Source organism: Phoxinus phoxinus, assembly GCF_949152265.1.
Source record: "Phoxinus phoxinus genome assembly, chromosome: 21".
Taxonomy (NCBI): Eukaryota; Metazoa; Chordata; class Actinopteri; order Cypriniformes; family Leuciscidae; genus Phoxinus; species Phoxinus phoxinus.
This window is the reverse complement of record NC_136896.1, coordinates 9,287,614-9,310,972: the sequence shown is the minus strand read 5'-3', so window position 1 is coordinate 9,310,972 and position 23,359 is coordinate 9,287,614. Positions and strand designations below refer to the sequence as shown.

Sequence of the window (23,359 nt, the reverse complement as noted above, 5' to 3'; positions counted from 1 at the left end):
TATAATACAGTTGGTGGCATTACAATAAAATGGATTTACAAAACAATTTGCACAATCTGGATTTACAAATTTGAGCAGAAATACAGGTTAGCATTCTCTTTAGTGTCAGATTAGTAAATGTGGTATGGTCAATTTGTTTACATTTGTTGTTGCATTGGGTGTCGTAAACATTTTTAGGCATTTATTAATCTACAATGATACTAATATATAAATGTGTTCATTGTTAATTCATGTTTATTCATAATATTTTCAACATGCATTTGTATAACGTTCAAAAGTTTGGGGACAGTAAGATTTTGTTTGTTTTGAACGAAATTAATAATTGTATTTATTAAGGACAGATTAAATTAATCAGAAGTGACAGTTTATAAGACATGTATAATGTTAAAAACGATTTCTATTTCAAATAAATGCTGTTTCTATTAATCAACAAATCCAGAAAAGAATGTATGATGGTTTACACACAATATTAAGCATAACACATTTTCAAATGTAGAAAATGTTTCTTGAGCAGCAAATCGGCACATTTGTATTATTTCTGAAGGATCAAGTTAGACTAAAGACTAACGAAGACTAATGATGCTGACAATTCAGCTTTGTCGTTACTGGAATAAATTACATTTTAAAGTTTATTAAAACAGAAAACAGTTATTTTAATTATACAAATATTTTACAATATTACTGTTTTTTTATTCAAACAAATGCAGCATTGGTTACCATGAGATGTTAAAATCTTACCAGCCCCATCCTTTTGACAGGTAATATATGTAGACATTAAAATTAATCAAGATTATTAAATTATGTTAAAGTATTGTTCAGTGTTATCTATATTGGACCTTTTTTTAAAGTGTTACTGTAAATGTTATAGCTATTTTGATGATTTGTTAAATCGATTAACAAAACAAAAAATAAACAGAACAATAGTTTTTCCTTTTTTTTCATTTTTCCTGCTTCCCAGGTTCTCATCGGAAGTGCCAAATGCCGTCCCAAGATTCCCAAATCAATAATTAGCTCCTTCATTTCGACTCATCGCACAGCCCCTCTCAGCTCTAATCGCTTCAAAATACACTCGCACAATAGTGAGCTAATTTACTTACAATTATATTTTCAATTATGCCCTAATAAACCCATTGTACTCTGGGTAATCACAAGTTACCCTTTGAGCTAATGCAATATGGCGCAGTGTGAAGTCAAATTCAATTTCGTGCAGTGAAATGAAATGAAAATATAAGCACATGCGCTCAATCACTATGCCAGAGGTTTATTCATTGTGGACCCCCACTGCTGTTCAGTAAGATGTGATACAATAAGTACCCAGCAGTCTTGACTAGCAATCCTCAGGTAGTCATAAGCTACAGCTACATAATGCTTTGTTGTATATGATCAAACTTCCCCCGGTGCAAAACACTGTGCTTTCTCATGTTGCAGTGAAATGGCAGATTAGTGCGTCACCCTGCAAGATTTTCAGCTTTGTTTGGACTGTTGCAGGTAATGTGGTCGGACAGCCATTGCCTTATGCAATGCTCATGACCTCCTTGTGAACTGGCGGCTATAGAAACCCAATGGAGTAAGAGAGGGGGAAATGGTGTAACTGTGAAGCTGATTCATGATGTTTTGGTGGTTTTAAACTGAGCTCTAATTCGATTGGAAACACCAGCATGAATGAACAGGCTTCTGTGTTTCCCAGTAGTAATGGGAAGTGTGACTCATTTCTGTGAATCAGTTCTTCTAATCTGTTAAAACAACTGATTCAGCTGTTCTTTTACATCATCATGTCATTGAGTGAGTCTTCAATTAGGGGTATTTCCTGTCCTTTAGAATGATTGAAAGTAATGACCATTTTAAATGTTTTTTAAGGATAGATTTTAGTAGCATTTATATAATATTGTCCCCTCTACACTGCAAGAAAATAATCTTTAGAAAAACGCATAATGTCCTGGCAGAAAATCACCAGCGTCTTGTCCATTAAGTTTATGGGCATTTATTTGATCTACTTCTTTCGTCTTGGGTCAACAGTGACTTACAATGGCTGACGCGTGCGCTTGTCCGTTAGGTTCATGAGACCGTAGGGTGTCCCAATTGTCTTTTTAGGTTTCAGAAGAGTGCACGTGAGTGCCCCCTTTGCAGTCGATATGCGCCCTCGATGCACACTATTGCCAAAGTGGCGTAACGTCGCGACAGTGTGGACTCGTAGGAAGACCGCGAGTGCTTAGGATGCCATTTGGCACAGGGCCTCCATAGTTCAGACTTCCATCAATTTACGATCATTGAGCCAAGATCCTTGAATGTCTCAGTTCTTGGTAGGTCAGTGCCGTCAATATTGATCGTACCATGCTTGTTCCGGTCTATTGTCATGTACTCCGTCTTTTTAACATTGCCATTTAAAGTTGCCAGCCGATTGCTCCCCGCCTGGACATTCTGCTCGAGGCGGTCTTTCTCTTCAGCTGCAAGCATAACGTAATCCGCATGGAGAAGTGTCCATGGCGCTGGCTGCTGTAGGTCTCACGTGACAACGTTCATCACAAGAGTGAATAAGAGCAGTGATGATGCCGATCTTTGGTGAACGCCCACAGTAATATGGACCTCCTTTGTTCCGGCAGTTTGCCTGCACTTTCCTTTTTGGTTCCTCGTACAGCAGCTTTACCCATTCTATGAGTTCTTCGGGAACTTCATGGGATCTTAGGGTACATTTACACGACAACGATATGCTTAAAATGGAGAAGTTTTCCGTGTACAGACGACACCATTATCAAAAAGATCCCCATTTACACTGATTCGTGAAAACGACTAAAAACCCTGTATTCTGCTGCCAGGCCATTAGATGGCGATGAAACACTATAGACTGAACACGTAATATGCATGCGCATGACGTCATCGCCTTCGGAGAGTCGCATTTTTGTTGTTTTGTTGTTTAAAACGGTGTTGTATAAACAGCCTATCAGTGCGTGCCATATGGCTTCAAGGGACACGGTCGAACGCCTTTTCGGTTCGGGAATTTTAATTTATTTATATTTGCTATTTATTTAATTTTTTTACAGCTTCCAAGGATGATATAAAGGAGGTGGTCATGGAGGGGGATTGATTACACATTTAAAACACTGTAGCTGTGTTAAAACCAGACAACAGTGTTTCATAGTTTGGTCAAGTTTTGCAATCACCTTAAGACTGAGGAGACAGATTTGACTTTCTTCTTTGCTGTTGTTCCACTTTCCAGAGGATAAGCACCTTAGGGGACGAGGGTAGAAGAATGTCTAATATGGCAGCCTCCTGTCAGGATTCAGACCCTTTGATTCCACATTTCAAACGGCGGCTCTACTACCAGCCAGGGACGACGCATGTGAAAGTCACTTTCCAATAGACAACCACTGGCTTTTTTGCATGCGCCTGTTTTACGTGCGTCCGGAGCTCACTGGGACTTGATAGCTTTTCATGACCGTTTGTGTTTTGAATGCATTAGACGTGCTCTCCCACCTCTCGCTCTCATCCCCCCCGCCCATCCCGACTCTGTACGTAGTACTTCTTGCCCCGATGCCCCCCTCTCCACCGCCAACCCCCCCACCCCCGGTCCCATCTTCCGTGCTGGGCTTTTTGCATTGTGTCAGTAAACAAGACGTTCTCTATCACGAGGAGACTGAAAAAAAGAGTTCAAACCATCTTTGAAGTTACAGCAGTGCCGCTTTGAAGTTCTCAATGTCACAGGGCATTTAAGTTCTCATAAGGATGAGTTGAAAAAAAATAAAGTCGAAAAATCTCAGACTTCCCGGTGAACTTCGGAGAGGCATCTTTACAAAGATTATAAATGACATGACAGACATGATAAAACACCTCTGTTCTCATTTGCACTGGAGAACATGAAAATTGCAAGGGTACGGCCAACATATGCCATTGATCGACATATATGTATGCTAAATAATTGATTATGAAGATTTTATCTGAGGAAATACGGCAAAATGCATCTCGGGGGAGGTTTTAATACTCAGGGGTTGCTCTTTTTATAGCTCAGGTGACTTAAAGGAGTTCTTGGTTATGTTTGATTTAAAAGCCAGCTTTGTTTTGGATGTTTCTTATGAAGAGAAATAAAATCAGAAGCAAATAAGACTATTCTCGACATACAGTAAAAGATGAGATATGAGAGCGTGATAGCACATTACAGATGATTTGGTCTTGGAGGAATTTGATGAGAAATAATTGAAATTCTATTGAAATTGTGTTGCAGACTTTTGAATCATAGCACATTTTGAGACATTGCTGGGAATTTTAGCTATGCAAAAATGAAAAGAATAGGTCTCCCAAAAGTGAAAGTTCTGACCACTCACCTTCATGTGGTTTCAAACCTGTTTGACCATTTCTTCTGTGGATCACAAAAGAAGATATTTCGAAAATTGTCCCAGTGTTTTTTTCTTCTTTTGTCCATACAATGAAATATCTAATTTGTGTGTTTTTTATTTCCAATGGGATGTATGGATTCATAAGTAAGAGGAAAGCAATCCCAGAACACGTGAACCATACGGTTCACATCCACAATCTACTTTCTGTGATTGCAAGTTATTTGTTGTAACTGGTGGAGGGGTGTGTTTTGGGGTAGTCACAGCACCTGAATGGCTTTGAAGTAGCGGTGTGTGGTTTGATTGATACAGTCTGAAATCTTATGTCATTATGCTCATCCACACTGATGTTTCTGTGCCAACAGGGATCTTACAGTTGCCCCCGCTGATTGAGTGTCTGTACATCTGCAAATGGAGCTTGTAGAAAATGGCAATGTGAAAAATCCAAGCTGTAACATATTCAGTTTTTACTTCAGTTTTCTTGAGGATGTTTATCCATCAAGTGTGGAGATCATTTCAGCATTGTATTCTATATTGAAAAAAAAAATTTTTTTAGACAGGCTGCATGTAAAGAAACATAATTTCACAGGGTGAGCAACAGTTTGTTTAGTTTTTGTGTTTGTATTTTTAGCTGACAGTTTCTCGCACTGTAGACTGTAATCTCTCTTTTGGTATTTAGGCTATTTTAGTGCTTAAACATTATGAGTGTAGACTTGAAATGGACATTTAGTACTAATGAGTGTTTGTGGCTGTCCATTGGTATTATGGTCAGAGTTAGCTTTGGTGAAAATGACTGTCCAGTGAACTCATCTTTATTTCTTTAGCTCACTCAGCTCATTAAAGCTAATGTCTCATCAGTTTCTATTAGCACTGTTAACAGGGTAGTGACAGGACGCTTAGACAAAGAAGCAGAATGAAAAGAAGCCGCAAAGATCTGTGTCTGCACCTTAAATGGAAAAGTTCAGATGCGTCCGCACAATAGTCTGCTCATTTTCACCCATGCTATGGCTCTCTGTGGTAAAAATGACCACATCCACGCATGCTTATGTTACAAGTGATGTATGTGTTAGTAAGACTCATTAGTAAAGGGCTTAATATCTAAGACTTAATATCGGTATTAAAGAAATGAAGATACGTTTTCACTTTGATCCTTGTTTTATATTTTCAATTTTGCTTAAACACCAGGATATACACTAGATACACTTCAAGCACATTTTTATCAGTTTGAACAGGAATTTTTAATCACCTCTTGGTAAAATGATATTATTTTTAAATCATTTGCTTGATTTATCAGAAAAATAACTATCAAAAAAAACTGATATATCTCAAATACCTCTTACTTCAATGAAAAAGTATTTTTGAAAATTATGTCTCAGGTTTTAGGCGGACATAATTTTAATAAAAATTTGCTAATTGTAATGGTTTATTGTCAGAGAGGTTGAAGTTGTCCGTATATTATTAAAGTAATAAATAATAAAATATAGGCCTATTTTTTATGTCCGAAAATGTTTACTGATTATTATACTATGACACTATCTACAAAATGTTTTCATTTACAATATTTAATAATTGTAATAACTAATATTAATTAATTAAATCTATGCTCTGTTAAATCATAATCAGCTATTTAGGCTCCGAAATGTATAGCACTCTAACCATAATTTACAATTCAATTACTAAGAAAACCATAAAACAGACTTACTGTACAAATCACAAATTAAAACTCTTACTCTTACCTGAGACATCAGTAAATCAGGCTTCAATCAATGTAAAGTCAGAGTTTTTTATGTTAAAATCAAATACGCTTAAATGTTTTTTTCCACTCATGAACCTCATTCCAGACACTATATTTTTTTCCTCTGAACTAAAAAAAAAGACCCTATTATTATCTCTAAAGGTCCACCAAAGGACGTTGTGGATGGGGTTGTGCGGTTGTGTTTGGCTGCTGCACGGTTTGTTGGTGGGGGTTTGATCCCCCATAATGGGGGCACATCTGGTGTGTCTGCATCCAAAGGGAAATAGATCAACCCCCTAAAGACCCTAAATGAACCCTACCCATATCCCAGTCCAGCCCAGAGCTGTCTCATTCTCCACAGCCTTTGGACAAGACTCTAGCTTTGGTGGCCATTACCTTCGATCACCTTAAATCATTGAATAATTGTTTAATTAAAATTGTTACAATCAAACCCCTTGCATATCATTTAAACGAAAGCTGAATATTCAGGTGTCGTTTTCATTATTTCTTACAGGAAGTCAGATGATTACAGTGAATAATTAATGAAAAGAGAAACAAAAACAAATCAAATGTTTTGTGTACGTGGTCGTCTTCTCCGTTGCGCGAGGAAAAAGAAGTGCGCGGTGCTGCGGAGACCGGCAATTAATGTCCGAGATCAGCTGTTGTGATGTCATTATACATTCCCTTCATTTTCTACAGTGGGTCTGTTTGATCTTTGAATACCCCCGGGAACTCCTGCCTCCTCCCTCTCAGCATCTCTCCCTTCCTCCTCCTCCTCCTGCTCTCCCTCGCTCTGGCAGAACCTCCCCTTTTCTCTCTCCGAGGGCTCACATTGGCTTCCGTATGTGTGTGCGCGCGTGTGTAAGAGTGTAAGTGAAAGTGCGCAGCCGAGCCTTGATGACAGAGGGCCCAGGACCATTCAGACGACTCGCACGCCCGCGTTCAGCCCACCTCCAGAAAGAAACAGTCCAGAGAAAGAACAGCAAAAGAGCCAGATAGAATCAAAAGAGACTTCTGCACTAAACAAAGAAGAAAAAGAAGGAGTAGAGGCAGAGTGAAGGTTTCAGAGAGAGAGAGAGAGAGAGGGAGAGGGAGAGATAGAGAGAGAGGATCTCCCAGCTTAATGCGCAAAACGTCCCGGTACCACATGCTGTGCTCAATGGCCAACACAGGCTGTCTTCTGCTCTCCGGCTCAGGGATGCTAACTCACTCTCTCCAGTGTCCCCCTGCGTTCCTCTACCTACCCGAGGTAAGGCAATCCCCATCCCTCCGTCTTGCGCTTCTTCCTCCTTCTTCTTCTTCTTCTTCTGCTACTTGCGGGTGACACGTGCTAGCATTGTGTTCACCCCCTCCTCCTCATGTGCCTCCTCCCTCAAAGCCCTCGGCAGGGGTCATCCCTTTCTCTGTTCCCATCTTTTCATTCATGCTGTAACTTTTCGCAGTGTCAGTTTTGTATACTGTTTTTGTTCCATACTGTATACTATACAAACTTTTTTGCGCATGCTTTTTTCCCCCCATTTTTATTTGTTATTGCATAAGTGTCTGTTTTTTTGTTGTTGTTGGTTTCGTAATTAGCAATATTGTTTTATTATATTTTTTTCTCTCTAGGTTTTATAATATAAATATATTTGCAATGTTTTTAATTTTCACTTTTTTGTACATGTGTGTGTGTGTGTGTGTGTGTGCGTGTGCGCGTGTGTGTGTGTGTGCGTGTGCGCGCGCGTGTGTGTGTGTGTGTATATATATATATATATATATGTGTGTGTGTGTGTGTGTATATATATATATATATACACACACACACACACATCGCTTCCTCTGTTAAAGCTTGGTAGCAGTTTTTATTTCAAGAATTCACTCTTGAAGGTTTTCAGAAACCCACGACTGTAATTACGTTTGACCGTATCAGTTGTATTGACATTCTTATTGTTTGATAAGTGCTCTCTGTGTCAGAAGTTGTGTCTGTGTTTTTTTGTGTGTGTGTGTTTTTTAGCTACTGACTGAAAGTGGACAGATGTCACTGAATTAGTCCGTTCTAGTAAATGTGGGTTGGCTGACTTATCTGAAGGTGCTTGGAAATTGGGTGGCACGTGAGGGGCTGCGGTGATTGTTTTTGGCCGTGTGTGTGCTTTACTACGGGTGGTGTGTGCGATGGCAGGCTGCTGCTTTCCTCTAGATGGTGTGTTATTGCTCAGATATAAAGAATGATAAGGCTGTTGAGAGATAACCTGCCTCATGCTGCTACCAAATCGCTCCTCACTCATCACCTTAACAGTCGCTGTCCTGGCAAACACACACACAACACCAGCTGTCCGGGCCTCTGCTGTCCCAACGCCGTTCGCTGTGTGTGTACATGTGTGTCTGTGCATACAAATAAGGCGTATTTAAGAATTCATCCTGTAAATGCTTGCGCGTTTGAGCGTCCTCATAATTCCTCATCTGATTTTGAACAGATGTCATCGACAAGATGTCAGGGCTTGTTTTTGTGTACACCCGTAATTGATTAGCTGTGAGAAACGTCTCTCAAATATCTGTCATATCGGGCTCGTCGCAGTCGAGACGCTAGCAGGGGTTTGTTTTGGTTTCAATATTAGTGTTTTGTTTCAGCGATTTCAGATTTTTTTCTGAAGTCGGTTGATGCGAGAGTTTTTAAAAAAAAGAATGAAAGAATCAGACTGGGTCTCATCTATCAAATTTAGTATGACTCACTCCCAAATAATACAGACAGATTCAGAAAGAGTTATCACACCCTCAGGGATTCTACAGGATCATATTCATTATTCCTTTTTTTTTTTTTTGTTGCTTTTATTCACCTGCTGAAATGGTAGCCACATACCACACGTCACATCTTGTAGATTGTGAATTGTAACAAGATTTGTTTCTTCGCCTTTTTTGTCTTTGTTCTTTTGTGTCGTATTGCTCACCTGTGCCTCATCTTAGACTGCAGTGTATGTACAAAAAAATAGTTAAAGGAAACGGCGTTATGTGCTTCATAAACAATATAGTGAAAAGAAAGTGTGTTTAAAAACTGTGTTTTTGGGAGAAAATCTAATTTAATGTGTATTTATGTAAATCTTTAAGCATATAAAAACACTTGTTCTTCGTTCATATAGATAATTATTTAACATTTAATAAAATGTAATTTTTTTAAAACTCGGCACCTCTGTGATAGCTCAAATCTTGAGTTGGGTTCTTGATTTCCACATTGTACAGCATGTCTGTGAAGTTAGAGTGTGTGTGTGTGTGTGTGTGTGTGTGTGTGTGTGTGTGTGTGTGTGTGTGTGTGTGTGTGTGTGTGTGTGTGTGTGTGTGTGTGTGTGTGTGTGTGTGTGTGTGTGTGTGTGTGTGTGTGTGTGTGTGTGTGTGTGTGTGTGTGTGTGTGTGTGTGTGTGTGTGCTGGCCGCTGTCTACATGCACAAGTGCTGGTAAATGCTATTTAGTTGCGTTACTGTTTTCATCGGATTAGGAATTAGCTAGGGATCCAGACAGCTTTTGTTTTCTGTTTAGTAGCAAAAGTTTCAGCCATAGCATCACGCAGGTTGTGGTGCAGGTTCTTTTTTGTAATTATTTTTAGCAAACGGTGTGTTTTCTAAGACTGCGTGGAGTTGCAGAACAAAACAATTGCAGAGGCAAGAACGTGTTTCTAGTTCGGTAGTTTGCTCTACAACCTCATTTAAACAACAAACCACTGTCGTTTTATACAGTCTGCTATTGAAAATAACAAAAATAATCGTCAGACAGTGATGTCAAGTGAGTGTTTAAAAAAAAAAAAAAAAGGTCCTCGCAGATGTGGGAAAAAAAATTCTCCATTACATTCTTCACTCTTTTTTTATTTTAGCAAACGTGACCTCTATCTACATTTAATTTAAATTTGGCTGGATAAGATTCCCTCCCTCTCCTTTTATTGCGGCAGAGGCTGGTTCTCAAGTCTTGAGTCAATACGGAGCAGTAAATCTGCTTGTGCAAGCATCTCTCCCTCCCTGGAGGACCGAAAATCTTTACCCATGCTCAGGATAGTTAAACAATTCTCGCTATTGTATGATTTTCTCCTGAGCCATGGAGCTGAATATTAGAAGCTTATTCTCTAGTGAGTTTTTAGTCATTTCTAGCAGCGGTCGAAGTCATTTTGCAAGTATAACTCCAAAATACACACACGTTACGTACTGTATAGGGGTGGAGGGAGGACGGGGAACGCTTGTGTGTATTTCACATGTTGAATTGTCAGCACAAAAGCTTCACCTGCTCTGCTGCAGGTGGTCTCTCGCATGTCTGGAGCTACAGAGGGGAATAAAGCCAGCTTTGAAAACAGCCAGAGTAGAGGTAGATGGAATAACAAGGGTGGAAACATTAAGGAGAGGAAAAGGAAGGTGTGGGAAAATGAAATCCATGAATGAGAGGGGATTGAGAGGGATATGAATGCTCAGCCACAATGAGATATAATTGGACGGGTGGGCTAGTGCGAGCAGAAAGGAGAGTCAAAGAAATGTAAGGGAGTGGTTGAAGCCGTTTCTTTTTCTGTGCTGCACAGGAGAGATAGTCGAGCTCATTCCCCTCTGAAGACGTCCTGCTGAGTGACATCAACCCCTGCTAACAATGATCAGATATTTAAAACGCCGTGTGTGCGTGCAAACTGGACACACTCAAACTCTCGCTATGAGTGTAACCGAGTATACACTCGCTTGTCAATAACCGATGACATAATGGCTTGGAAATGGAAGTGAAACCGCGGGGAATACGGATCAGTTGATGTCCACTGCACTAAAGCAGACGTCAGCTTCAAATAGTCTCGTGTTCTTTCTGGTTTGTCCAGAAACAGTAAGTGCAAATTAACGCAGCTAAACGACAGCTGCAATGAGGATGAATCTGTATAGCCGGTTGTATCGATACTGCGTATCAATAGGTAATTGTTTCGCTAACGGTATTGTAGTTAGCCTGTTTCTACTCTTAAACACATTTGATAAGATCAAATTAATGAGCTGGTCGTTCAGGTGGGATTGTGCTCAAATAGAAATGCAAGTTTTGTTTTAAGTTCAAGGGATTCTTTTATGTCACTTCGGTCTAAATTAGTTTTACTGCTTAGAGTCCCGCTAGAAAGACCTTTTTTGTGTGTGTGTGTGTGTGTGTGTGTGTGTGTGTGTGTGTGTGTGTGTGTGTGTGTGTGTGTGTGTGTGTGTGTGTGAGTGTGTGTGTGTGTGTGTGTGTGTGTGTGTGTGTGTGTGTGTGTGTGTGTGTGTGTGTGTGTGTGTGTGTGTGTGTGTGTGTGTGTGTGTGTGTGTGTGTGTGTGTGTGTGTGTGTGTGTGTGTGTGTGTGTGTGTGTGTGTGTGTGTGTGTGTGTGCGCATACATGTTTTAAGAAGAAATGTTTTGACCGGTGAGATTTAAAGCAGGTTATTATAGGAAATAGGTACGTGCCCTGTCAGCATCGTAGCGCAGTGGTGCAACACACACATATTTAAACGTCTGTAAACACACACACACAACAAGGGGAGTGTTTTCCCCAGACAAGCATTGATTGCTCTGCATTGATGTAAAGTGAACATAGCATTTTCATATTAATACTAAATGGAAACTCTCTTCATAGGTTTTCTCTGTTATGTGAAGTGCTCTGGATCTCATTAAAATATCGTTTCTATCAGCTCCACTAAATTATTGATTACAATGCATGCGATGTTCCAACATCTGTCTCTGTCTTGTCATCCCTTCAATCTTAAATTAAAGGAAGATATTTTGTATGCATAGAAATTAAGTGTGCATTAGTGGTGAATTAGTGTTTTTTTATGTCATTGTTTGGATCATCACATTCAAGTTGAAGGCTATCCAATTCCAGAGATCTACTAAAACCTGCGGATTCCAAAAACACAATGACTTCAGCACTCGGGAGAATTTGGTAGTGATGTTTGTAATATGCATCTGTGGTCTCTGCTGGTGATTGAATCAAAGGTGCAATTATTTTCTTGGGCTTTTCACTCGAATCAGCACTATCAACAAAAAAGTTTCTTTGTATTTTCACACTGCATTTTTTAGTTCATGCAGCTAATTCACCAAAGTCCTCTCCTTCACTGTGCCCTAGTGTTAATGATGCATTGTATTGTTATTTATTAGGCCACCGCATCGGCATCTATTTAGCCATCCCCATATTTATCTTCCTGCATAATTGGGCGCACAAGAGAAATTAGTCATTTTACTCTAAGCTTCTTTTTTTCTGAGCTGATAATTAACCATTTGAGTTAACGCTTCAGATATCTCCATTTAACGGTTTAATCATGTTTAACATTTTTATATTTAGTAATGAAATGCCCATAGATTTAGCTATGAAGTCGAAAGCCATAGAGACTATTCATACTCTATGAAAAAACAAATGCTTCTCATATTATTAAACTTATTGTTAGTAGCATATATTATATCATTTTTACTCAAATAAAAATTTAAACTCAATGCTTCATTTTTAAATAACACTTCAATTTGATTATATTTGATATGTTCACATTTGATTTGTAGATATTCAGTTACCTACTGTATAGATAGTTAGATCATAATCTACAAACCAAATATGATCAGTCACATTTATATAAACAAAATGTAAAGAAACTGATTTGTTGATATTTGCCAAAACGATGGATGATTGTTGTTTTTAAAAAATCCACAGGTTTTAAATCAGAAGCTGAACTCATAATTGATTACTAGTCTAATATACAGTATATGAGTTTCAAACCGACACCTAATCAAAAACTTTATTAAGAGAGAAACATCAGAGCTGTGGCATGTGTGTGTGAGCGTGTCTGCATTAGATCTCTGTAACTCTGCAGATGTTGTGATGTTCCCCACATGCCCCAGTGTTCAGAGTGTGCATCGGTATTGATGTTTCTGTGCTTTGCTGCAATGCACGCTGGGCCGCCACTGGCTCTGCACCGCGGTTATCCTCCAGAGGTGAGAATTATGGAAAGGTTGGGTCCTCCAGGGTCTTCTAGATCCATTGGGTAGGTCTTAATAAATCTCTGAAGACCCTGTGATGCATAGAAGACTTCAGGCTGGAGTGTAGTTAGTTATCTGTGTATCAGTGCAGATGTGGTGCGCAGATCAATTCGTGCACACATACTGGAGGTGTTATTCACCTATTGTGTGTCACTAAATCCAATCTCTGTGTAGCTGAGGCTGTTACTGACCGATGCATGTATTGCAAATAATTAATATGTACCCCATTTAGCATAAACGTTCTCATGAAGAGCGACTTTAGTTTTGTGTGCCTGTCATGTCAGTGCAACTTCTTATAGAAGATAAAAGTGCATCTTTAAAAGCATGTTCCAGTTGCTAATGTCTTTTATTCATGCAAACTGTACAGTCAGAGAAGGGACAAACAGGAACGTTGCCTGTGACGATGGCGAACCACTAAACTTTTCTTCACATGGAGGAGAGGTGAATTCAAGCATTTACAATATTAAATATGTGGCTAAAATTAAATATAAAATAATAAATACAGCTTTTTTCATGGATTAAATTAAGAACTGTTAAATTATTGAAAGATATTCTTGACAGAAATGTGTATTTCATATTAAGTTAAATTGAAAAATTTATTCTACATGATATTTGAGCATTGATATACTGCATTTAGAAATACTACATTTTTTAGTTCAGTATTCAAACTCATTCATTCTCCATTTTATGTTTTATTTATGTTTCTTGTAATCACTTACGCAGCTTAGAGATCACTATCCTCACTGAGACGGGCTGTTCTGATCATCCTCCCCCAGATATCAACTCGACTGAACGACTTTTTGAGGCGAACCAACTGCAGTCTCCTCTGTGTTGCGCCTCCAAGACGAGCTAATTAGCAGCGTTTCATTTCCTTAGCAGACACGCAAAGCACTTCAGCTCCATTGCGAGCAGGAGGAGAATAGCTGGATAAATTGGATGCCATTTCTTCTTCTTTGCACGCTGCTCATGGCCAGGACTTCGAGGGTAGCAGAAGGGCACACGCCATACGCCAGCCCCGACCACCTTTCCCATTAAGCCTATATAAGCCCCGAAATCTTAGCTCTGGTTCACCTGAAGTATATCTCTCACATGAAGTTGGAGCTGAATTTATAATGCTGCCCCTTCATCTCCTTTGCTATTTCTTTGCTGTACTGGTTCAAAACTTTCACTTTTCTCTCAGCCATACCTAGTTTGTTGAGCGAGACTCTTTTTATTGGGTGTACGGACCCTTTGGCATCCGTGGAGTCTTTGATACGTATGAGAAGAATACTTAAAAGGGGCTTTTTCACTTTCTCTTTTGTTTGTTTGCTTACTTGTTTTTCTGCTTTCTAAAGTTTTGTTATGTTTTGGACTATTTTTTTTACATTTAAAACACATTCTTAAAGGAATATACTGGGTCCAATTGGCAGCATTTGTGTAATAATGTTGACAAACAAGGTTATGGAGTGGCATTTACAATGGAAGTAAATGGGTCCAATTTTTAGAGGATTTAAAAGCATAAATATAAATCTTATACTTTTTTAAAAGCACTCATTCTACTGTTTAAAAGTTTGGGATCACTAAGATTTTTTGAAAGAAGTCCCTTATGCTCAGGATAATCGATAAGGATGCATCTATTTAATCAAAACTACAGTAAAAACAGAAATATAGTGAAATATTATTGTAACTATTAACTATTTTAATTCGTTTTAAAATGCAATTTATTTATGTGGTGGCAAAGCTGAATTTTCAGTATCATTACTCCAGTCTTCAGTGTCACATGATCCTTCAGTAATCATTCTAAAATACTGATTCGGTCGGTGCTCAAACAACATTTCTTGCTATTATCAATGTTTAAAACCGTTTTAGTTGGTACGTTGGTACCTTTTTCAGGATTCTTTGATGAATACTAAGTTCAAAATTACAGCAATTGAAATCAGAATCTTTTGTAACAATGTAAGTGTGTTTACTGTTAATTATTATCATGTTTGATGAATAAAAGTATTAATATCATTGATTAAGAAAAATCTTACTGCCCCCAAATTTTTGAAAGGTAGTGTACATTAATTCTTCTGTTAAAACTTGTGTATTATATGAGCTGTAAAGTTGTTTTCATCCCTTATATGGTCATTAAATGATGTTAATGTATTGTCATCATCTTGTGGTTGTACTATTGAAAGTAGCCTGTTGAGTTTTTTTATGTTTACAGATTTGGCCCCATTCACTTCCATTGTATGTTCTTCACTAAAGAAAAGCAGGATTAATTGGTGGTAGTCAACATTATGCCACAAGTGCTGTCGATTGAGCTTACCTTGCACTGAATCCGGAACATACCTTTAAACAAACATGTCGACAGTAATGCATCGCAGCTGCATATGTGATATTTGAATTTAAATGCCCGCTTTAGCGCTATAGCGAACATATGACACTTCATTCGGCTTTCCACGTTGTTGGTTTTTTTGTTGGTTTTTTTCGCCACCACCTCCCTATCCCTAACCATGTCTAACTGTCTCTTCTCAGTCTCTGCTGTAGTCAAGATCGGCTTTATCTGTGTGTTTAGACAGGCAAGGAAAGAATTACACTGACAGTGCTTAGGAAATGATAGGCTGGTACTGAGATATTTGTGCCCCATAAATTCTCCACTGCTCAGCATAATTTACGACAGAAGCTGCATGCGCGTGTCTGTGTGTGTGTGTACGAGAAGTTCGTGTCCCACTGTATCTGTCTCCATCTGCTTAGCCACTTTTGCTCCGCCGTAAATTAAGGGCCTATAGACAGCTCCCCTCAAGTCTCCGCTCACATAAAAATGAGACGCTAGTCATCTCTCTCCCCCTTCTCTCGCTCTCCTTCTCGCTATCTCTAATTGAAAGAGAGCTATGTAAAGGTGAGGCGAGGATCGACATAGGTGCGCAGCCCTGATAGCACAGGTACCACGTTATCTAAAGGCCATTAAAGCAGGGGTTAGCGTTTTAAAGGTTAGCGTGAAAACGTGTTTTTAATTAGCGTGCCTCACTTCGTACATGTAGTGTCTGCAGGAGGTCCTCCGACGCTGGGATCGTAGACGGTACGACGAGGTCTTCAACCTGACATTCAAAAGGTTATGGTAGTTAGATGGTACTAGTGATGTGGATCCCCTCTGTAATTACCTTAGCGTTCTCCGCGCACATCAGTCAGCTGTCAAACGCGACAATATTCCGACACAGATGGCGTAGAAATTGTACCTTAGCGACGGACATTTGTTGTTGACATTTAAAGTTCAGTAGCCTTTAACCTCACTCGTGTGATGTGTTTTTCATATTCCTAGACCTAATTGCTGACAGTTCCATATGTTTACAACACGGTTTTAGTTAGCTAGCCTGTACTCTCGTGGTCCGTAAATGAATGAGTTCATTTCCTGCGTTCCGAAGGGTAATACAGCGTTGTTAACGCAGACGCTCACCTGCTGAACAATTAGCGCTACATAAACCCTGCAGCCATTTTCAGTCCAATATTAAAGCAAAGCTCAGTAACACGGCTAGTGAATTATGTATAGCTTAGTCAAGCATAGTTTAATACAGGGCTGTCTATTAATCAATTCTTCTCTAATTGCAATTTTCATTTCGTTCAGGTCTCTACCTGCTGTTAGGCACAGTAGTATTAACCTACAGGGCCAGCTAGCAGAAATGATTTAGATTTTTGTTCGACTTATTTTTATGTTTGCTGGTATTAGTGTAATTCTGCTGAATGCATTATCTGCATGCTGTTCTACACCCGCACAGCAAAAGTGAGTCGGTCCCTGTGGCCCCGCATGCACAATAATGACATTATCATGCTTGCAATAAATAATGCAACATATGCCTCTGATTAACAGAGCCTTTCATTGCGTACCATAGAGAAAGAAAGAAAGCGGAAAATGTAATGAAATGCGCGCTGACATATCGCCTCCTTTGTGACTGCTGCAAATTGATTGTTGAAACTCCATTTTGTATATATGTCATAGAAAACTTTGCCCAGCATGCATTGCAGCACATAGCCATTACGTTCAAAACTAATCACCCTCTTTTTTTTCTTTTGATACTCGACAGACTGTAGAAATCTTTGCTGTCATTATGTGTGTTTTTTTGTTTTTCTCACAAGGCGGTAGATCAGTTTCATGTTGCTCCATTTTGAAAATCTTGATTAAATGTTCTTTTTTCTCTCTTTGCCCATTTTTTTCCCTGAGGATGGAGGAGCTGGAAGGGAGGGATCTAGTTTTGGCACCTTTCAATTCGCTTCTAATCAACAGCTCGGTTCCTCTCACATACGGAAGCTCTTAATTACTGCTAATTGTGGCCATTACCATGGGAAAATTAAATAATAAAAGCAAGACAAATATTGATGTTAATTGATGGAGCTGCTCGCTGATAGCACAGCTTTTGGAAACGGTTTCAATAAGTTTGAATTAACCCCATTTGCATACATTAATTGGGATAATTAGAAATTAAGATGATTGCTGTTGAGGTTGATCACCAGTTTTGTGTGTGTGAGTGAGATGTGGTGTAATTAAAACAGGCCGGGCAGAGGGATGTTTTGGATGCTAGCTGCTCCGCGTGTTCTGTCATAAGTGATTACTCTAATCGCTCGAGCCATTCACACTGAACTTGAGGGAACCAGCTCAGAGTGCCTTCAATCTCGTATATGAGACCAAGAGGCTTTTCTGGTGCCATTTGTATCCTTGCAAATTATGGAGTGACAGAACAGCAAACGGTTTTATAAATGTGAAAATATTTGCGTATTCCTATTAAAAAAATAATCAATTAACCTAAAAATGTGGTTTGTGGTAGCAATTGAGCTGGTTTTATTCAAGTCATAAATATTTAATATGACTAAATCAACTTGAAAGGTCAGATCAGGCTGAAATGCTGTTACTCCTTAAATATGAACAGTTTTGCTTTCTACAGTATATTTAAATAAATGAGAGAAAAAATGGTTACCAGTAGATATTGTCATATGGGGCTGTTTTTTTTTTTTGTAAGCAGGTGTAAAATATCTTTACCTTAAAAATAGGATAAAAATTGTGAGGAAAAATGTGACAAACTTTGCATATGAATAAATATGTACAGAATTGTTTAGACATTTCCTAATATGGTTTCATTTAATTTTGGAACATAAATGTGAGCTGTAAGTGTGTTATATTAGATAGATAGATAGATCTGAGTGTATTAATGATGATGAAATTTGTAGATGATCGCTTTAGTGAATCAGCGTCCTCTTTTGGCACCTTTCAACATTCATGCACTCTGTGTTCACCATTCGTCAGAAAAAAATACAATGAAATCAAGCAGAGCAGGAAATATTGAGAAATCTTGTTCTCCAGTCTCGAGTCCCATGAGATGGTTATTGAGGTGGCTGTAATTTGATAAGATGAATAAAGTCTGTGGGCTCAAGGCGACTCAGCACTTTCCCCGGCACTTTTCCGACCTCACTCCTACCTTCACAGAACTTCTGACGGAGGAAAAAAAAAATCCCTGACATTGGCAGCAGCGGGAGCCCACCTATCGATTAGGTCATATCTGGGATAGATGATGGATTGGAGGTAATTTTAGGGGCATAAAGGGGGTATCTAGCAGGTTGCAGCCCTCACAGACCAGTCAGGTAGAACAAATGGAGGTAGACGGTGGTCAGCCTCATCATAGCGGGCCGTGCGCTCGCCTGTGGCGTTCCTGTAGAGGGCGGAGGGGAGAGATGATGTGATTCGCCTCTTAGATCCACCTCCAGATCCATCTGTGCTCCGGGGTTGCACCACTTCCCAACATCCCTCAGGATCTTTCCAGACATTGCTCGACATGGCTTCGGTTCGGCGCCAGTATTTATTCTCCTTCTTTTTTCCTATTCTTTCTCTCTCTCTCCCTCCGTTGTGGCTGTTTCTTTGTTAGGTATTCTTCCAATTTAATTACGAAGGCTTTGAAGTTCCCATGAATAATGGCAAAGTGCACCCTTCCAGAGCCTTCAGCTTTTTATTCAGATCAAAGATAGCTTTTACATCAGCCAGAACTCCTCCCCCCAGCTGAGAACAGTCACAGGGTTTTCAGACACCAGGTGCCAAGGCTCGTCTTTTTGCCTGCTCCCCCGTCAAACACGGGTGATGGAGGCTCCCCTGGATGGGTATTGAACTGTTGTTGCAAGATGTCAAAAGCTCATTCCAAGGCTGGCACTAAAACCTGCATGCAACATCAGACCCTCTTTGTAACTTTAACCTTTCATCTACGGGGCAGATGGCAACAAATAACCGGTGCATTTTGTGAACGGAAAAAGAATAGCTTCTGTTTTATTTATTTGCGCTGCGCCACACTGCGCTCCTCCACAAACACAGGGCATTTTGTTTGCTGGATATTTACAACAACAAAAAAACATTTATACAGTGCTCCTATATTTTTGTTTTATGTATATACTGTATATTCAAGTATTAATTACATAATATATGTTTTATTATTTTAACTTCATACAGTACCTCCACTAAAAATAACCTTTGTTAAAAGTTATTGCAAAGCTGTTGTTTTGATGATATTTTTAAATTATATTTTGCTTTGAAATTGATACATTTTAAGTGTCCAAATGCGTTTTTGGGCTGCTGTATAAATCCACTTTATGTATTGATCCATAGCGTCATCTGTATGAACTTTAAACTTTTATCACAAAAACCTGAAATAACATGTTTTTCTAATTAAAGAATGTGACATTAAATTTGACAAATGTATCCGGTATTGCATTTCCGTCACACCAACTCACCGAATTTGACATTTATGTTCTCATTAACTTGTCAACTTCTGTCAAGTAATTGGCATATGAAGGCCGGCAAACATATTCGGCACCCTACGAATACTAAAAGTAGAAGCAGGAAGTCCAGAATATCTCCTTCCTTTATTACATGCAGTGACAAGCTGATTGTGTCAGCCACAGGTCAACAGACAGCAGAGAGAGAGAGAGAGAGAGAGAACTGATGTCCCCTGTGCATCAGGCAAGTGTTTTTAGACAAGTATAGCAGATGCTAAACAAACATACAGTCACACATTGACAGACTGGAGGAGGCATGCTGAAGCACAGGGCATGCCGCCCCACTTTGCTTTTCCCATTCCTCTAAGTGGCTTGTCAATTACACTGGGTAAACAGAGGCAGAGTTAGGGAGTAAATCCACAGAAGACAAATATAAAATCGGATCCCTGGAAGATTAAAGGCCACTGAGCCGTGCGAACAAATATTTCAATAAGACAACAGCGTTGAGGTTGGGGCATTAGTTTATATGAACGTGTTTGTGTGAAGTGTCTTTACAATTGCATTCACTTTCCTGATGCAAGTGTGTTGTATGAAGTAAGACATCGTCATGGCAGAACTGACAAAAAAAACTTGCCTCAGTATCTCTTTGTAAACATTAGAAAATCACAGAAAAAAAAATCTTTTATTCATTTATTTATTTATTATTTTGTTTCATTTTTTGTGTTACTTTTGTAACTTGCAAATGAATGATACACTTTTTGAGTGCCTAAAAAATTAAACCAATAAACTAATGCTTGCACGCTTCCGATAACCCCATGATACAGCTCTGGTGCCGTAATGTTCTCCCCTAGCAATGCCTGACTCGACCATGTCATTCCATTAATTCCAAGCCATTAATGAAGAAAAAAAAAAGGAAATTGAAAAAGAAACTGTGGCTATCAATCCCTGGTGTTGTTGGCAGGTATATAATGAAGTATTTGAGTCCAATTGAATGTGAACTAATTACACTACCCTCCAGATATTACTTCATCTGTACCAGTGGAATTAATGTAACGCTGCGTGTGGGAGACGCACCCCAACTCACCTCAGCGTCACACTCCATCACACACTGCACACTCTGAGATAAACATATTCTTATACGCTAAAACCCATGTAAGTACACACACACACACACAGAGAGAAAGTACAGCGCTGCGGCATAGACACATTCAGAGACAGCCACGGTTTGCTAAGCACCGCAGAAGCCCCCGGCTGGCCAGTCCTCCTTAATTACACATGCAGCACTTTGGAGAGAATGAAAATCCATTAATTCACTTCCATTGAAAATATTAGGTCATTTTCATCCCCCGTCACTTTGTAGTGCAGTGCAAGCGTCATACAGGGTTTTTCATTTTGATGTCTTCTGATACTGTAACTTTCACTTGCACAAGATTTGAAAAAAGAAAAAGAAATGACTGAGATTTGCTGACATGAGATTTGATGCTTTTTTTAGGGCTTTGTTGATAGTTATATTTAGGGATGTCCTGAACAAGTTTTTTTTGTGCCCCTGATTCCGAGTCATTTAATATTGAGCACACTTCAAGTACATTAGTGCACATTGGTGCACACTTCAAGTACCAATGTATACCCAACCCAATGTATAGAGGGATGTACAGACATTGTAAACAGACTGTGTGGTCTCAATGAAAATGGGACAAATATTGTATTTTATATGTGGGCTACTGTACAATAAGCAGAATAAATGCAACTAAAAAGAAGAAAAAGTCAATTTAATTTTAGAAAGCATAAAGCTTGCGGCAGCAAGACACAACCATAGCAATGCATTATGGCAACAACGTCAGACAGATAAAAATAAACAGTAAATAAATGAATAAATACATTTCACTGTAGTTTTATTTTATTTCAGTGGTGATCCAATTATGAAATTGTGATGTATCCAGTTGTATTGAATTGTGACTTAGTTCCAATACGTTTCGGCCTGAAAGTTCAGTTTTTTTGCTTGGTGTAAAAGCACAAGTCTAGATCAGGGATTCACTCCACTACAGTTCTCAATGGTATGATATAAATTTGTCCTGAGTTGCGAAAGTGAATTAAAGTTAAAGTGAAAAATTTAGCATCTTTGCGTAAATCGTTACATAGCTACAGGGGTAAGGTGCCTTTGTCACCTGCATTGATAAATGCAGTTTGTGACGAAAGTGCAATGTGAAGAGACCTACAGGATGAGTAGGGTGAAATCGAAACTGGGTTTGAATCAAACATTTATGGCAAATCGAGTGTTTAAACGGCTTAAAAGTTCAGTAGGCTATTTTTTTTTTTAAACGCTGTTGAAAAGTGGTTTGGAGCACCAAAACACCAAAACACACTTGTAGCCAATCAGCAGTAAGGAGCGTATACACTCATGATGGGGGAAGAGAGAGCTCCGTGCACATGACAGACATTAGCAGAACGACTATAGAAAGAGAGAGATGGCAGAGAAAATACAAAAGAGGAAAAGGCCAGAGGAATATAACTTTTAAAAGAAGGGTTATGATCAGGCGAGAGGTAGGATCCACGTTAATATCGGAGAGTTTTACAGCGCTGGAGCGACCTTAAAAGGCCTGAAAACGCACGCCGAGGTTGCTTTATTTCTTCTCGATACATGAGTAATGTTGCTTTAGCTGTGTTTCACAGACCTACGATATGCTGTCTTTTGCTTGAGTATGTCATATTTATAATATATTAGTTACTTGGACTACCGTGCTATGTTTGTGCATCAACATAGGGGTGTGGTCTTCTTGAGTAGGGCCGTGTTTGTTTTGGTGATTACAAATATCAACAGCGTTTACCAGAAATTGCTTACTGCACCTTTAAGATGATACTCCTTATGTACCATTTTCTGCAAGGCCATTTATTCTCTGAATACTTTTTCATTCTTTGCCTGTATGTTTCTCGGCTCACCCTTTCTTTAAATGTGTGTAAAACAGGCCATTCCTCATTAGAAACGGCCTTATCAAAGCGCCTGCCTGGCCTGATACTGCTCAATATTCATCAGTCCAGAACTTCATTTTCCTCTAAAAATCACGTAGCTCTTCCTCTCTCCCTCTCTCTCCCCTAGCATTGAATATGCATGCTTCCTGATGAGGTTGCGTAATGATTATTTAATGCTGGCATAATTGCTTAAGGGGCTTCTTGTGCTCCTGTACTTACTGGCATGATACATCAGCATCATTACCGGACCGATTGGCCTCCGATCACACGCCTGTGATCATCATGATCTGTGTGCTTCAACAGGGGTCCACTCGCATACTATGACACACAGCGAGCATCATCCTCTAAACTGGACTGACGGGTGAGAAAAGAACTGATTTGTGTGTGCAGATGAATGAATCATGAATATGGCCATGAGATATGCACTTTCAAGTGCGTCCACTGGATTTCTTCGAGCATGTGGAGTTGGAGAGTTGTCAGCGGTTAGAAATGGTCTCCACCCATCAGGACCTCTGTTTACACTGAGAAGGAACATCCCATCCCTTCGTGGTCTTTAAAGTTCTGTCTGTTCATATAAGTGTAGTTGGGCTTCATGTTGGTTTTGACCGAAATCCTGCTGCATATTCAGCTCTGATCTTAATGGATTCTA

General features: G+C 39.2%; 1 protein-coding gene across 15 annotated transcripts in view; it reads left to right on the top strand.

The window, feature by feature from the left end:
- Positions 1–23,359, top strand: part of rbfox3a (RNA binding fox-1 homolog 3a) — a gene marked incomplete at its 3' end in the record, with an annotated part of 409,029 nt that overhangs the window by 293,452 nt on the left and 92,218 nt on the right. For 3 of the 15 annotated variants that reach the window (XM_079595147.1, XM_079595149.1, XM_079595137.1), the window contains exon 1: positions 6,966–7,309. The exons of 7 other annotated variants lie outside the window; for them this stretch is intronic. In XM_079595147.1, coding sequence (XP_079451273.1) covers positions 7,184–7,309 — 126 coding nt within the window. In that variant the 5' untranslated portion in view covers positions 6,966–7,183. Of the gene's footprint in view, positions 1–6,894; positions 7,310–23,359 lie in introns of those variants that run through there. 5 more of the 15 variants (XM_079595144.1, XM_079595143.1, XM_079595141.1 and 2 more) reach the window with 4 other exon arrangements.